This window comes from Artemia sp. Qi Xiang Cuo, chromosome 12 (assembly GCF_049724085.1).
Source record: "Artemia sp. Qi Xiang Cuo chromosome 12, ASM4972408v1, whole genome shotgun sequence".
Classification (NCBI taxonomy): domain Eukaryota; kingdom Metazoa; phylum Arthropoda; class Branchiopoda; order Anostraca; family Artemiidae; genus Artemia; species Artemia sp. Qi Xiang Cuo.
Window position 1 is genome coordinate 5,369,337 of NC_142805.1, and position 16,551 is coordinate 5,385,887.

At 37.6% G+C, this 16,551-nt stretch overlaps 1 protein-coding gene across 1 annotated transcript in view; it reads left to right on the top strand.

The window, feature by feature from the left end:
• LOC148945687 (uncharacterized) overlaps window positions 1-16,551 on the top strand; it is a 152,662-nt gene that overhangs the window by 34,221 nt on the left and 101,890 nt on the right. The window contains exons 3-5 of the mRNA XM_089098239.1: window positions 223-440; window positions 10,696-10,845; window positions 13,439-13,543. Of these exons, the coding sequence (XP_088954365.1) occupies window positions 223-440; window positions 10,696-10,845; window positions 13,439-13,543 (473 nt within the window). The remainder of the gene's footprint in view (window positions 1-222; window positions 441-10,695; window positions 10,846-13,438; window positions 13,544-16,551) is intronic.

A 16,551-nucleotide genomic window follows, 5' to 3' on the forward strand; every position in this document is an offset into this window, starting at 1 on the left:
AGTTCGTCCTTTCTTGGGAATTCTGACAATATTTTGTATTACATTCGATTGCCCTTGTTTTTGAGCAATCATCCTTGAAGTATTGAGGGCAAAAGCTATAGTTTAGCATAAGAAGCTCCGAGGCTAAAGAGGGTAGGACTAGTTGCTCAGAGGTTCCATATTGCAAAATTCACTGATCCATTTCTTTTTAACTCAGTTGCAACACATTTTTCTATTTTTTAGTCCATGAAGATATCGTAACTTCGCAGTCATCGCATGACAGTAATTCTAGCTTTTGCTCACTCTATAATTCCTTGCAAAATTCCAATGATGTTATGATAAATGCACAAAAGAGTTCAACGTATGATGTGAAGACTCCGATTCGGCCAAAATCTTCGAAAGTTATAATACCTCTGAGAGATCCGTATCCTTTGAAAGTGAAAAAAAAAGCTGCAGTAAAGGTAAGCCCTGAGGAATTCAAGAAAGATTTAACGCTAGAAATATACCAAGGAAGTGTACAATTAGAAGGTACCCAAATATTCAAAGAGTGTTGTCCACTTTTCAGTATTTTTTTGGGAGTAAGCTTAAACTTGTTTATTAGACGGCCAAGGTCACCCATAAGAAAGACGAAGAAAATCAGCAATGCCCTCCTAAAATGACTGACACGTATATCAAATGAAAAAATTGTTTAATAAAAAACAACCTTTTCTGTCAATTGACATTTTCTTGTTGAGTAGATTCTCCCTCTTCCCACCATGAGTAACACTAAAATTTATTTTTCATGGGGTAGGGAGAAGCACAAGGTTTACATGGAACTCTGTCTTTACAAAAATTTAGGTGGAAATATGGGAATGCATACATACATGCATACATGCGTGCATTTAAAAACCAGTGGCCAGATACACAAAAACAAATAAATAAAAAACAATAAGGAAAGAACAATAGTACTCAACAAATTTAAACTACAGCTTCTTTCCGTGCCATCAGACTATTCTCTATAAAACAGCCTAACGCAATAATAAGGTCCCTCGAAGTAGTCCCCAAAACACCCGGGAGCAGCGGTACATCCCCATGAAACAATTTATCCCTAAAATTTGCGAAACTTTGGCATCTACTCAGAAAATGGTCCATTTCATCCCCAAACTCCCCACAGAGCGGGCAGACACGCTTACTTCCCGAGCCATCCTCATCATAAGACTCCCAGTAGCCTTTACGCAGTGGTATGCAATTTGCCCGTGCCTCCAACCAATACTTAAGGGTTCTTCACGGTAGGTTCAGCTTCAAATAAAACTCCTCCCCATACACATCTTTAACCTGTCTATAAAAATGCAGGCTACTAGACTTTTTCAGACACGTTAGCCAAACCTGAATCTCTTGGTCCCGAAGGCGCGATGCAAACTTACCGAGGAAATCTTCGGGTTTACCGAGAGGACCCTGCCCCTCATTCCATACCCATGATAAGCCAGCATTATCCTACAGTGCTTTAACTTGTTTGGGCCATGCCGCCTTTTTGGTAAAAGTCAACATCTCTGTGTAGGCCGCTTTCGCCAGGCGGTTATCAGGTAAGCGCGTAACCTGTAACCAAAACTTAATCATTTGTATAGTCCTCATATCACGTAGATCCTGCAAACCCAAATCACCCTTTAGGACCAAACTACTAAAATTATTTTGGAGGCCTATATCTCTTTTAAAATACATAAACTGCAGAGATTCCAGTTGTTTTACCGTAGTAGTCCCCCACAACTCGCATCCATAATGGGCAAAGGTAGGACTTAAGTCATAAAAAGGTACTTGTACATCTTCATATTTTTTATTCCCATGATATGTTTTTGTCGAAGTAGAGGACAAGCAGCTGCCTTACCACGTGAAATCATCAATTTAATGTGCTCGGTCCAGTTCCCGTTTGCTGCGACCACGAATCCCAGATATTTATACTTTGGGATCACTTTTATTGCCTCATCGTTATAAGTAAAGGAATAATCCTGAGGTCTATTGGGCTTCCTACTTTGGAAGATAAAAATATCTGTCTTAGATGCGTCCAGCTTCAACCTCTTCGATTCTAGGTAAGATTAAGTTAAATTCAGAAGAGTTTGGAGTTCCTCGGCTGATTTGGCCACTAAAGCTGTGTCGTCAACGAACAGCAAAAAAGAAAATAGGGTATTCGCTAGTGATACAACTGGGGCCCATCTCAATTCAAGGAACTCTGCAAAATCACTGATATACAGAGTAAAAAGTTTCGGTGACAACGTGTATCCTTGGCTAACTCCTCTGAAGGTTCTGAATGTCCTAGATACACCTTTTTTAACAATAAAATCCACAGATAAAGTTATCTCATGCATGTTAATTAATAACATAATAAAAGGCCTTGGTAGGCCTTTTTTAACAAGGTAACGGAATAAAATAAGTCTATCAATGCTATCAAATGCCTTTTCCAGGTCCAAAAACGCGACAAAAAGCCTACCATTTCTCCTGCAATATTTTCCAATAAGAGCCTGGAGTATAAATACACGATCTGTTGTTGAATATTCCTTTCGGCATCCTCCTTGGGTCTCACTGACTATATTTTCCTTTTCTAGCCACAGCCCTAATCTACCATCTAGAACCTTTTCCAAAAATCTACTAATTGTTGGTACTAGACTATTAGGGCGATAGTTACCATGCTTCATCCGGTCACCCTTTTTAAATAACGGCATTATAACCGACATATTCCATGCTGCTGGTCAACTATATGAAACCAGGACTGCATTATACAAAGTTAATAGAACTGGCAACAGGGGACCGATTAATTTCTTATACATTGTTGATGGAATTCCATCAATACCCGGCGAAGATCCTCCACGGTGGCTCTTGATGGATTGTTTCAGCTCACTCTATGATATTTCCTGAATTAGCTGGTAAGAATGCTCTGGGAGGGAGAATTCACTGACCACTGCTTCTATCGGCTCAGTATACACTTGCGGGTAGATGGGTTCCTGGCCAGCTGAGTTTCTATGATTCTCCAGGATTTCAAAATAAGTCGGCCAAGAGTTAACTTCTGGGATCATTTTTGATTGGTCACGTCGCCCACGTAAATACTTCCAGAATTCCTTCATACTTGCCGATCTATAAGGTTGAAAACACTTCTCTTGCTCCTTAATTTCATATAATGCTTTCTTCCTCCTTACTAAAGCCTTGTGTTCTTTTCTAGCTAATCTAAATGTTGATAGGGTTTCTTGTCGTTGCTCTGGGCCATTGGCATTTTTTACCTTATTCAATAAGCTAAATAGGCACAACTTACTAAGTTTGCAATCATTATCAAAAGAACCTATTTTCGGCGGCTTTCGTTTCAGGACCCGAGCAGCCTCTTCACGGAGGAGTTGTGACAGGCAGCCATTAATTATTTCAGGGTACCAAGAGAGTTCACATACACCCTTTAACTTATCCAAAATCTCTTCCGAGCAAAACCTATCTTTCAGCGTTTTTGTTTCTTCATCAGTCCAATCTTGTCGTAACCGGCTTAGAGCTTGAACACGGGATATAGGGCTAAAATGAGGGAGAGAATTAACATCAAACATCCTAGAAAGTTGGAGAGAAAGTTTTATAGGGAAATGATCCGAACCCAGCACGTGGAGAACCCCAAAATCAACAACACAGGCAGCGAACTCCACACCCACCAACGCGTAATCGATAACACTGGTGTTTGGCCCGGTAAAGCATGTGTACTCACCTCTACCTCTGTCCTTACCAAATCTTCCATTATAAATTGCTAAACCATTCTCCTCGCAATATGCAAATAAATTTCTCCCCCAAATATTCATTCTTCTAGACTGATCGTCACTGCTCCATGGCATCCCAAAGACCTCAGGAAGGACCTCAGCATTATCATCTGAAAAAAAATTCAGGAGTCATCTCTAATACATTCGAAGTATAGGCATTAAAATCCCCTACTACAACCAGACGGTCCCCCGGAAACTTCTGTTGTATCTATCGCGTTTCTTCATGTAGTATAGTCCACGTGTCTTCAGACGAGTAAGAACTATTTTGTGGTGCTAGATATACAAAACCTACAATTAAAAAAGTACTCTCACAGTTAAATCTACCCCACACTATATTCTCAGATTGGGTCGCAAGTCTCATAGCAGAAGAAAATGATGTTTGGCTAAAATACATAACCACACCACCATAATGCCGATTATTCTTAGAAACTTTTCTATTCACCGCATAAAAGGAATAATTATGTAAGGGGGGGGGGGGGCACTGCAGATCATCTTCACAATTATGCCAAGACTCAACCACACAAAATATATCTAGGTCCCTCAATAATGCTAATTATGTTTTTTTCTCTTTGAAACCTTGAATGTTCCAGCACCCAATCCTAAGTTCGTGATAAACAGACAAAGGTATATGGCCACGCCGGTCCTAATCCTCGTTCTCGTCACTCATATTCTCAGAGGAGTCATCAGCCCCTTCTTTTGGGGGTGAATTCAAACCATTTTACTTGTCGGCTGGTGCAGCTTCACTGCAGCTCTCAGTCGTGCTGTTTTAATGGACACATCGATTTCCGGTTTCATGGGCATCTTCGGGACTAATGATCGTTTCTAATCACCTCTTTGCTTTCCCACGAGTAACCATTTTGAGCTTTTGGTCAGGCCACGCCGCGTTCTTATTAGTGCTGTCTCTGAAATTTACAGTTTGAGAATTTTGAATTCCCGGGGCTTGGAGGCTAACTTGCTGAGTCTGCGATCTGGGCACAGTACTAGGTTTAGCAGCCAACATTTCCACCTTGTCTGTGACTTGGTCATAATAAAATGTTTGGCCTTCAATCAAAAGGCGTGTTCCTCTTAATTTGGCGTCTTGTTCACGCGACAAAGCCTCATTCAGCATTGGTTTAAGATCTTGGCGAGATTTACGTTCCAAATAGGTATAATCCGGTGCTACTGAAATATCAAATTTTTTTAAAAGCCGGCCACTACGTAGGGTTATGTCGGGAAGTTCCCGATGATTAAATTTCACCAAAATGGGGCGCACCGCACCTGGTTTACTTTTTCCCAAGTGAAACACATCCTTAAAATCACGCCTGGTCAAACTAAGCTGGGGTAAATAGTGGTCTACTGCCGCCATAACTTCTTCTACTAGACTACTTGGAGGTGGGTTTACTGACTTCAAATTATAAATGATCAGATTTTGCTGTTTAATTTCTCTTTCAAGTTGATCCGACCTATTCTTTTCTTCAAATAGTAGGTTCCGCAGTTGGTTGATTTCGGATCTTACTGCATTATCCCGTCTGCCTGTCTAAGTTTTGAGGGCCGCTAATTCCGTTTCGATCGCAGAAACCCTATTGGCGACATCTTGACTCTGATTTAATTTAGCATCCATTTGCGACAATTTTTCAAGGATTGCTGTGATCCCGGTTGATTCAGCCATTTCCAAAATTATCATTCAACCTCTTCCAAAAATATTATGTTAAAAATTAAGAGCAGGAAACGAAAACTTACTCACAAGGGGGGCAATTAAATCCCCCCCGCTTTCCAACAATGTCTTGCAATAATCACGTCCGCCAATGCTATAATTATTATCCAAAGAACGAAAAGTCACTTGTAACTTTAATCCTCTACTAGACACTTTCGCAATCACTGAATTATTTCTATTTTCAAACAATGCAGGTCAACTGTTTCACATCGAAGTTTACGATTTGAAATCTAGTTCAAGACTGAACTAGACTTATATTTGTAATCTCCCTGTTTTTGTAAATCTATCAATCAATCAATCATTTATTACCCACAACTACAAGACAACAAGTAGCCTAGTTCAAGTGAAGAATAAACATAATAATAAAAAAGAAAAACAAAAAAGAACTCAACAAACACTAGCAATTAAATTAAACTAAGAAAAGAACTGTAAAAGACCGTGGTCAGGGCCAATATTACAAAATGCACTCGCAGAAAGCTTTTTGTGTAGGTCACCGAGCTTTTGAGTTACATCCGTAACATAGAAATTTTTAACTAGATACCGATTTCTAGTCCATGGCGGCAGAGAAAGAAGAAATTTGCAAAATTTAAAATATGTAACTTTAATCTTTTTTAAATCCTTTAGCTTAAGAACAGAATGAACACCCGAAAAATAAAGCACAGAATGATCAGAAAAAGTTCGAGAATAAGCGCCCAAGAGCTCTTCTGTTACATTTTCCACGGTTTGCTACAATTTTGGAATAACTGAACTGAATTTTTCTTACTGAATCAGCAACAATCTGTTTACGAAAGAGAGCTAGAGAATTAGAAACAGTAATACCAAGCCACCGAAAGGAACAGACAGAAAGTACAGAAAATTCATTACATACCAGAGGAGTAGACGAAGACAGATTATAAGATAAAAATTATAACGTACACCACGACTCTTAGACATACTCCCAGAACAAACAACAGACTTTGATAAACAAAAAGACAGCGGAAGGTGATCAAGATCATTCTCAGCAAAATGAACCGTAACTGGCGAGTAGACAAGAGCTGCAGAACAAATAGCGTGATCAATGTCTGATTTACCACCTGAATGGTGAATATACGTATAATCATGGGACTTCCGAACAATTTTATAAGCCGGGTGAGAATCAAAAAGCTGACCATTCCTTATATTATCAGAAACCAGATCGGTATTAAAATCACCAGCAATAACAAAATGCAACCCGTTATCCGATATCTTTTGAATTAAAGTTTTAAGACCATTACAAGCACAAGAGAAATTCTGAAGTGAACGAATAGAACAATCATTATATGGCAGATAGACATTAATTAATACAACATTACCAAGACGCACCGCAAGAAAAGTGTCATCTGATTGGAAAAGCACAGGACTCGCACCAGAAATAATTTTCTTAAAAACACAAGCTAAGCCGCCAGAAGGGCGGACACGCGTAATTTTACCTGGACGCACAAAAACAACTTGATCGCTCCTTCGTCTCAGAAAATTTTCACTAAAGGCAGTCAGTGAATGTTGTTGGAGACAAAGAACGTCGTAATTAACATACAAATCATCCATAGAAAAGTCCTTGCTTCTCGTTCTATTATTATTAAATGAGACTGTACTTATCTCCGGCTTCATTTCTCAGAATAGACCTTATCCGTGATCTTCTTAATCACAGGGCATCGTAGGCTGTAAGAAGGATGATATCCTCCACAATTGGCACATTTCGGAGATTCCATACAACGATCACTGTTCGTAGATAGATGCAGCCCAGTACAACTAGCGCACTTAGGAGTGCTACTAGTACATGCACTTTCCAGGTGCCCAGGGGAACGACACTTGAAGCAACACTTTGGCAATTGCTTGAACTCATAAACACGGAAGTTTTCATACCCAATCTTCACATTGTTTTGCAGAAATGACCCTTTGGTAATCGTATCTGCAAATTCAAGCTTAACCGATTTGCTTGTTCCAAATCGACTAGACCTGAGTATATCGATATCGTTCTGTAACATTTCAAGGTCAAAATTAAAAGAGACTTTTCGAATAAAACCAGTGTGTTTTTTAGATAAAACTTTCACACTAGAACCAGGTAGAGCTTCCTTTGCTGATTTGCAAAAATCTTCAGCTGCAGATTTCTCAATATTCACCGTCCACCGGTTTTTAGTCGCTCGCACTCTGGACACCAGCTGATGACCAGAAATTGAGTCTTTTACTGATTATCGCTTTAGCGGGTCACCATGCTCAGGCGGGGGATCGGAGATCAAAATTGTAGTATGCGTATCACACGCAGCAGGTTGGCTAATCACAGGTATTTGAGGAAAGTTCAGATTGTACGAATCAATCTTGGCAGAAACTAGCGAAATCGCTTGCTCAGGGCTCGTAAGCTTGGCTGTGACGTGTATAAACGCTGTAGCAGAGATAACAGGGACTTCTGTTGGCCTTTTGATGACAAAACAAGGGAGATGTTTTCCATCAGCATCACATTTCCTCATAAAGTCTATAATATCTTGCAGGTGACTGAGAATTGCATTAGTGCCCCTTCTGACAGGGGGATCATTTTTATTCACAAAACTCCATAGCTTTGCTTTCTCTGACTTAACAGTTTCCAAATCTTTAAAAAGTCCACTCCTTTCCGTAAAATAACGGCTTCATCAACACCACTTAAATTTTCAAAAATAAAGTTCAATAGCGGTGAATACAAAAGCTCGGAAACGCTCATCTCGATATAAATTCACTTAAAAAATAATTTAAACCAACACACGCGAAGTACACGTGATGGTCAGGTGACGAGCGCTGAATAATAGTAAATTAAGTTCATTAAAGATAAACTTGCCACACAGGTTTGTTTATAATCCAGGAGAAAGCTATTTTTTTGTCTGCATTGATATAATCCTTTGCAATAGGTTTGAATCCAAAACAGGTCTTTTCCCCATGAACTCTGGATGAACACTATGTAGTGTCTGTTTAGTGTCTTCTTACTTCCAATACTCATTTCCCTCCCTCTTATTCAAAACAAAAACCTTAAAAAAGAAAACCAAAAGTTTGAAGCTTAGTACGTATCGTTATTAGAAATCGGACTGGCTTTACTAGTCAAACATCTTTGAACAAACTGCAGTATGAAAAGACATCAAAATTGCGTAAAGAGCAAAAACTGGTAATTGCAAAAATATTTGTATATATTCTAACAAGGGATTATAACAATTCAAAAACCTTAAAAAAGGAAACCAAAAGTTTGAAGCTTAGTAGAAATCGTTGTTAGAAATTGGACTTGCTTGAATAATCACATATCTTTGAACAGACACAGTAGAAACAGACGTTAAATTGCGTAAAGAGCAAAAAACTGGTAATTGCAAAAATATTTGTATATATTTTAATAAAGAATTACAACAATTCAAAACCTTAAAAAAAAAAACCAAAAGTTTGAAGGTTAGTAGATATTTTGTAAAAATTTATTTTATTTTTAAAATTATTTTTTTTAATTAAAAAGTCTTTTAACCAAATCAATTTCCTTTAAAATGTGCCATTAAACAGCTCTCTATGATGTTTCAGTGCCAATGTATCTGAGGAGAAATAAAAGAAAGAAAAAAAGATACCGTATATGCAAAATATCGTGGTTTCAGCCATTTTTCTTTATTTTCAAACCCATATTTCCCTTGTTGATCAAGCCAAGGGACGATACGTTTCCTTTATAGGTGTTTTGGACGTAGCGGTTCTAATTGCGTACTTCTTGTTTTGATCTGACTCTACTTTTAGGAGATATGGGTTATTATACTTCTTAGTATTGGACGTGATCGTCTCTTACTAGGTTGCTAGCTACCGCTGCAACACAGATGGCTTTTTCTTAGCCAGAATAGTAAGTCACGATCCTAAGTTTGGCATCATAAGATGCAAGCAACTTTCCCAAAGATACTTGTATTATCTTAACTTTTAGTTACTATATGCAGTGGTTTGTTCTTTACTAGGTTTCAGGTATATCCGAAGAAACTTACATAGTCCTCATTTATAATGCAATTCATCGATCCATTATCTATTTCTTATATTATCTTGTCGAAAGAAAAACGTTTTTAAATATTGCATTAATTTATTACGTCACATAGGGTTACAACCTACGATTATGGCGTCATTCATCAAGCTTTTACAGGAAAATGCCGTTTTTCGTAAAAAATCAGCGTGGGAGGGGGCCTAGTTGCCCTCCAATTTTTTTGGTCACTCAAAAAGGGGACTAGAACTTTTAATTTCAGTTCGAATGAGCCCTCTCATGACATTCTAGGATCCTCGATACGATCACCCCTGGGAAAAAGAAGAAAAAAAAAAACAACAAATAAACAAACATTCGTGATCTTTCATCTGGCAAAAAAAAAAAAAAAAATATGCAAATTTCCACATTTTGGCAGATATGAGCTTGAAACCTCTGCTCGATGGTTCTATGATATGCTTAATCTGATGGTGTGATTTTCATTAAGATTCTATGACTTTTAGGGGGTGTTTCCCCCTACAATAAGACAAGTTTTCTTAGGCTTGTAACTTTTGATGGGTAGGACTAAATCTGATGTAACTTATATATTTAAAATCAGCGTAAAAATCCGATTCTTTGATGGATCTATTGGTATCAAAGTTTCGTTTTGTTGAGTTTTGGTTACTATTGAGCCGTGTGGTGCCTTACCTAGTTCGTTAGGTTCTTTACAGAACCAAACGAACCTAAATTCGTTCTTTACTGTAATTTGTACATATAAAACAACTAAAGTAATAAATAAATAAATACAGGGATAATCAATAAAAGAAAGAAGAAAGAAAGGAAAAAATAATAGACATAGTATCAATTACTTACCCGACAATATACAAAAAAAATTCTTTTTTCTCTCTACCAGCAATGAGGAAAAAGAGGAAGATGAACACCCGAGAAAAAAAAACCCCTGCCAAAAAAAACTAAAAAAAAACAAATTAATAATAATAATAAATAAAGAAGTTACCACAACAAATGAATAAATTAATAATTTGTTGCCATAAACTGTTTGATATATTTATTAATTGTTTCATTAGGACATCAAAATAAAAAACAAACAAGAAATAAAAATGAAGCCATCTCTTACTTTCGTTTGGATCATGCATGACGGTGTCTAGACTGAGCTCCTCAACGTTCATAAATTTGTTCATTATTTTCAGACACAGAAGCCTAAATAAATTAGTCGAATGAATTAGCAAATCGACTCGTAGACAATAATTACTATATTTTAGTGTTAATATAATTCAATAATTTTTTAATTATGTCAATTTTAGGACGTCAAAAATAACATGACAAGTTCAGCTTCCCCTACATCAGCTGATGTATGTTTGAGTATTGTGCATAGTTTAATGTGTCACAGGCAAGGTGGAGAATCAGAACCCTTTTCAAAAAGAGCTATTGAAAGTCTGGTCAAAAAGTTGAAGGTAAGCTATAAGTTGAAGGTAAGGTCAAAAAGTCTATTCAGTTTCACTTATTGGGCATTTGAGGTCTATGAGCTATTTGGCTAATCCATCTGCTAAAATCTTATGCTGTCTAGTACAAACAATTTGCTACTGTAGTCAATAACTAAAATAAGGAGCGTTTTAAGGGAAATTGAAACTTTATTTCTATTTTATTTTTTATGTCTGTTGTGTGACAGGCTTTATTAATATTATTATTATCATTATTATTATTATCTTTATTACTTTTTGTTATATAGGCTTAATATTCTAGACTCTATTATAGATAATAACAATCATTGTCTTTATTATTATATAGGTTTTATGTTATTATGGCCCAACTCGCCAGACTCAGCCAAGGCTCATGACAAAGGCCTATTGTTCAGTGGTAGAAAAATATTAATATACTTTGTGTTGAATAATTGCAATATCACTAATTGTGCTGATATGATGGCAAATTTAACAGTTTTCGAGACGTTTCAAACACTCTTAGTTTTATGCATTGACTCAAATAAGAAACTGGTACAATTAGATTGAAATTTTTCAGTCAGCTGTTTACCAAAAAACCATGATTGGATAAATCATGCTAAAATCATCCTAGAATCCCGACAGTAATGTATCATCCCTTTTTAAATAATACGATAGTTCAACTTATTACCAGAAGCTTTATTTTTACCTGTGATTTTTATTCATTTATCAATTTTTTTACGTACCATTTATGCTAGTAAATGAGAGAGAGACATTTTTTTTTTAAATGTTTCTGTTTATGATACTTTCACATATACGTATAGGATAAAGGTATTGTCTTTTATATGATAGTCAAAGGCTTTAGGCTCTGAGATTTGATATTTTCTAGTAACTAGGTTTTTAGGCTTTTGTATTAAAGATAGGGGTGGGGGGGGGGGAGGTATTTCCTACTTGGTTTAGCTTGCCTTGACCACCCTCACTCCAATAAGAACAATAACTATGTCCTTGACTACAACATTTGGTGTGTAGTAGTGGTTAGTCTGCAACAATTGATAAGTTGGTAATTTTTCTCCTCTTACTTCCCTTTTAGTTTTTTCTTTTCTCCTTTGATTGTTTTAGGTTCTTTATAAATTTGGCTTTGGAACAGTTCATTTTGAAGCTTGTTGCAATTCTTATACATTGCACTTGTTGCGATTCTTGTTCTAAGTTGATTATTTGAAAAAAACTACGTTTTCTAAAGAGTTAAAGAGGCTGAGTTACAAGGTCGAACCTTAAAACGTACAGGGATTAGGAGGCACAGTTGGGGGGCTGCCGCCCCAAAACCCCCGCTTTCGCAGCCTTTAAATAAAAAAAAGTTTTTTAAACTGAAAGTAAGGAGCGACATTAAATCTTAAAACGAACAAAAATTATTCCGTATATGAAAGGGGCTGTGCCCTCCTCAACGCCTCGCTCTTTACGCTAAAGTTTTTATTGTTAAAAAAAAAGAGTTGTGAGAAAGTCAAACTTTATCGTAAAGAGCGAGGCGTTGAGGAGGGCACAGCCTATTTCATATACGGAATAATTTCTGTTCGTTAGTTTTAATGTCGCTCCTTACTTTCAGTTTAAAAAAACTTTTTTTTTTATTTAAAGGCTGCGAAAGCGGGGGTTTGGGGGCGGCAGCCCCTCAACTGTGCATCCTAATCCCTGTACGTTTTAAGGTTCGACCTTGTAACTCAGCCTCTTTAACTCTTTAGAAAACATAGTTTTTTTCAAATAATTTCTGCACGTTTTTGTACAGTTTATTACTTATTATTGCTTGACTAACTGTTAGCTGATTTGACAGCTTGCGGGCTTGCGGGCTCTTATAGGAAAACGAGGTTTTTCGTAAATGTGAATTCGGGGGATAATTTTTTCGGTCTGAAAATATCAAAAGGCCCTAACAGGTCGAATTCTGCTTCGAATGAGTCCTCATTCACCCGGATCAGTTGCCAACTGTGGCCTGTAGGCGTGGCTAAGAAGAAAAATTTTTTTTGGAACTTTAAGTGGCTATTTTTGGTTTTTGGAAAACAGGGAAGGAGTGATCGGATTGAGCTGAAATTTTGAGGGTAAGCTCCCGAGCCCTAGGAAAGCTTAACCTCTAATTTTCAATATAATTGGACAACGTTAAAGGGGGGCTGTGGTCGGAGGGTTGAAACTTACGGCCCACTTTTACCCATGAAGATAAAGTCGGAGGGGGGTGAAATTTTGCACGTTTCTTAGTTTGAGCTTGGGCTACAAAATGCGATTATCGCTGTCTCTCTGCGACCGCTAGGACCGGAAATCGCTTAACATTGTGGTGGGTCGCCTCTTTATAGAGGCACAAGTGTGCCTCCTTGATAAGGAGTTATAGATCTCCTGGCCATTAGTTTTCACAGGGCTTTCAATTCACGAAAATAGAGGGGAAAGGGTGCAACTTTGATGGTTTTACCTATTTTTGCCATTAAATTACCAAAAAGGTATATTTCAATGAAAATACAAAATATATTCTTCAGGATCGGGGGGAGCAGAAATTTTAGGGGAAGATTAAACACTTTCCCCCAACTGATGCACCCAAGCTATTTTACTATTTTCAGTTTGTTAATATTTTTTCTAGGAAAAACAAGATGAGCTGGACAGCCTAATAACAGCCATTACGACGAATGGTGCACACCCAAGCAAATGTGTGACGATTCAACGGACACTAGATGGAAGGCTCCAAGTATGTATTAGGCTCCTTTATTTCCACAATCAACATTGTCAATGCAGATACTGTTTTTTATTGCAACGAATTTTGCCTAGACTTAAATTTTTTTTAAACATGTAGCTGGCAGATTGTTTGTAAGTTAACTGCGCATACTCTTTTCACATTCACAGAAGACGAAATTTAGTATTTTTCTGCGAAGGATACTCATTGATATATGTTATTTTTTTTCCTAGAGGTAATTGTATCAAACAAATTTTCCTAGGATGTTGAAAGAACGCTTGTTCCAAGTGGAAAATTAAGGTTATAGTGCCTTTCTTGGATAGAAAAGAGAAAGTGCCAAATTTAGGTCTAGATATATTCCACTGATATTATTTTTTTTTTTTTTTTTTTTTTCCCCAAGGGATAATCATGTCGAAACTGTCTTTGCAGAATATTTCATGAAGGCTTAATCCCAAGGGAAGTCTAAGATAATTGTCCTTTTTATTACTAAAAAATAGATCATGCATTATTTGGGTCAAATAGGACTAAAATTATGTTGTCAAACGAGAATTCTAAAATAGTTATTGGGCTTAAAATAATTAAAATGCCTGTATATGGTCTCTCCCCTCTCATCTGCAGGCATGCATTCATTCCATGATTTCATGTTGTAAAATTCCTTCTAGTGATTCCAATAGGATTCAGTTGTTTTGTTTAGTGATTCAGTCGGAGATAGTGATTCAGCCATGCAGTTTCGTCATCATTCCTTAATATGTATTTGGTACTTTAAAATTCCTTATAGTGATTCAGTTGGGGACCTTAGTAAGGACTATGAAAAATAAGCAAAGTTAAGAAAAAAATAAATTAACACTAAATACATAAACTGTAAATAATTATTGCATAGGCAGCGCAATAGCGATGCCTAAGTAAAGAATGATGTGGGCACAATGTATTATTTATTTTTTTGTTTCTGTCTTTCTTTCTTTTAGACCAGGGCACTTCGTATCGAAGGAGTTGTCGTAGAAACTTCGAAAACGGCTCATCAGATTGGAAATTTGAAGGGCTTGTGCCCTTTCTAATAGCCGAAAATGATTGGAAGCCAACTGACACCCCTTCTACGCCCACCGTTTCCCCTAACACATCCAATCAAAATTTTGACATAGCCATTCTGTTCAACGTAGTTGAAAGTTCTGGAAATTAGGTCTTTGAGGATGACACTCCCTCAAAAGCCCTCGGGGCAAAAGGTGTAGGTTATGCCCTAGGGGCATGTAAGTTTTTTTTATACAAAATGTTGTCGCAGAAACTGCAAAAAGGGCTCATTCGATTGGAAATTGAAAGGGCTCGTGCCCTTTTTAATAGTCGAGAGTGGTGGGAGGGTAACTAACCCCTCGCTCACACCCACCATTTCCCAGAACACATCCAATCAAAATTTTGAGATAGCCATTCTGTTCAACATAGTTAAAAGTTCTGGAATTAGGTCTTTGATGATGAAAACCCCCTCACAGCCCTCAGGGCAAGGGTTGTAAGTTATGCCCTGGGAGCATATAAGGTTTTTATAGAAAGTGTTGTCTTAGAAACTTCAAAAAGGGCTCATTCCATAGGAAATTGAAAGGGCTCGTGCCCTTTTTAATAGTCGAGAGTGATGGGAGGGTAACTAACCCCTCGCTCACGTCCACCATTTCCCCAAACACATCCAATCAAAATTTTTAGATAGCCATTCTGTTCAACATAGTTTAAAGCTCTGGAAATTAGGTCTTTGAGTAAGTTTTCTCGTTGAAACTTCAAAAAGGGCTCATTTGATAGGAAATTGAAAAGGCTCGTGCCCTTTTTAATAGTCGAAAGTGATGGAGGGGCAACTAACCCCCCGCTCACGCCCACCATTTCCCCAAACACATCCATTCATACTTTCCGGACGGCCATTTCGATCAACGTAATTGAAAAGTCCGGAAATTATGTCTTTGAGGATGACACTCCCCCCACAGCCCTTGGGGTAAGCGATTGGGAATTGAAAGGGCTAGTGTTCTTTTTAGTAGTCAAAAGGGATTGTATGGCAACTAACCCCCCTCTCACGCCCACCATTTCCCCAAACACATCCAATCAAAATTTTGAGATAGCCATACTATTCAACGTAGTTGATAGTTCTGGAAATTAAGTCTTTGAGGATGAAAATCCCCTCACCGTCCTCAGGGCAAGGGTTGTAAGTTATGCCCTAGAGGCATATAAGGTTTTGATAGAAAGCGTTGTCGTAGAAAATTCAGAAAGGGCTCATTCCATAAGAAATTGAAAGGGCTCGTACCCTTTTTAATAGTCGAAAGTGATGGAAAGGCAACTAACCTCCCGCTCACGTCCACCAATTTCCTCAACATATCCGTTTGATCAGTTTTCATTTATAGAAAGTGTTGTCGTAGAAACTTTAAAAAGGGCTGATTCGATTGGAAATTGAAAGGGCTAGTGCCCTTTTTAGTAGTCGAAAGTGATTGGGAGGCAACTAACCCCTCTCATGCCCACGATTTCCCTAAACACATCCAATCAAAATTTTAAGAGAGCCGCTCTGTTCAACGTAGTTGAAAGTTCTGTAAATTAGGTCTTTGAGGATTAGCCCCCCCCCCCGCCCTCGGGGTAAGGGTTATAAGTTATTCCCTGGGGGTATTTAAAGTTTTAATATAAAGTGTTGTCGTAGAAACTTCAAAAAAGGCTCATTCGATTGGAAATTGAAAGGGCTAGTGCCCTTTTTAATAGTCGAAAGTGATTGAAGGGCAACTAAACCCTCTCTCACGCCCATTATTTCCCCAAACACATCCAATCAATAGTTTTAGATAGCCATTTTGTTCAACGTAGTTGAAAGTTCTGAAAGCCTTCCAATCGAAAAAGCCCTTTTTGAATTTTCTACGACAAGGTTCTATAAAAAAAACGTAATTGTAATTTATGTATATAAAATGTAATTTATGCCCCAGGGCATAAATTACACCTTTTTCCCTGGGGGCTGTTGAGGGAGTGTCATCCTCAAAGACATAATTTCCATACCTTCCAACTACGCTGTACAAAAT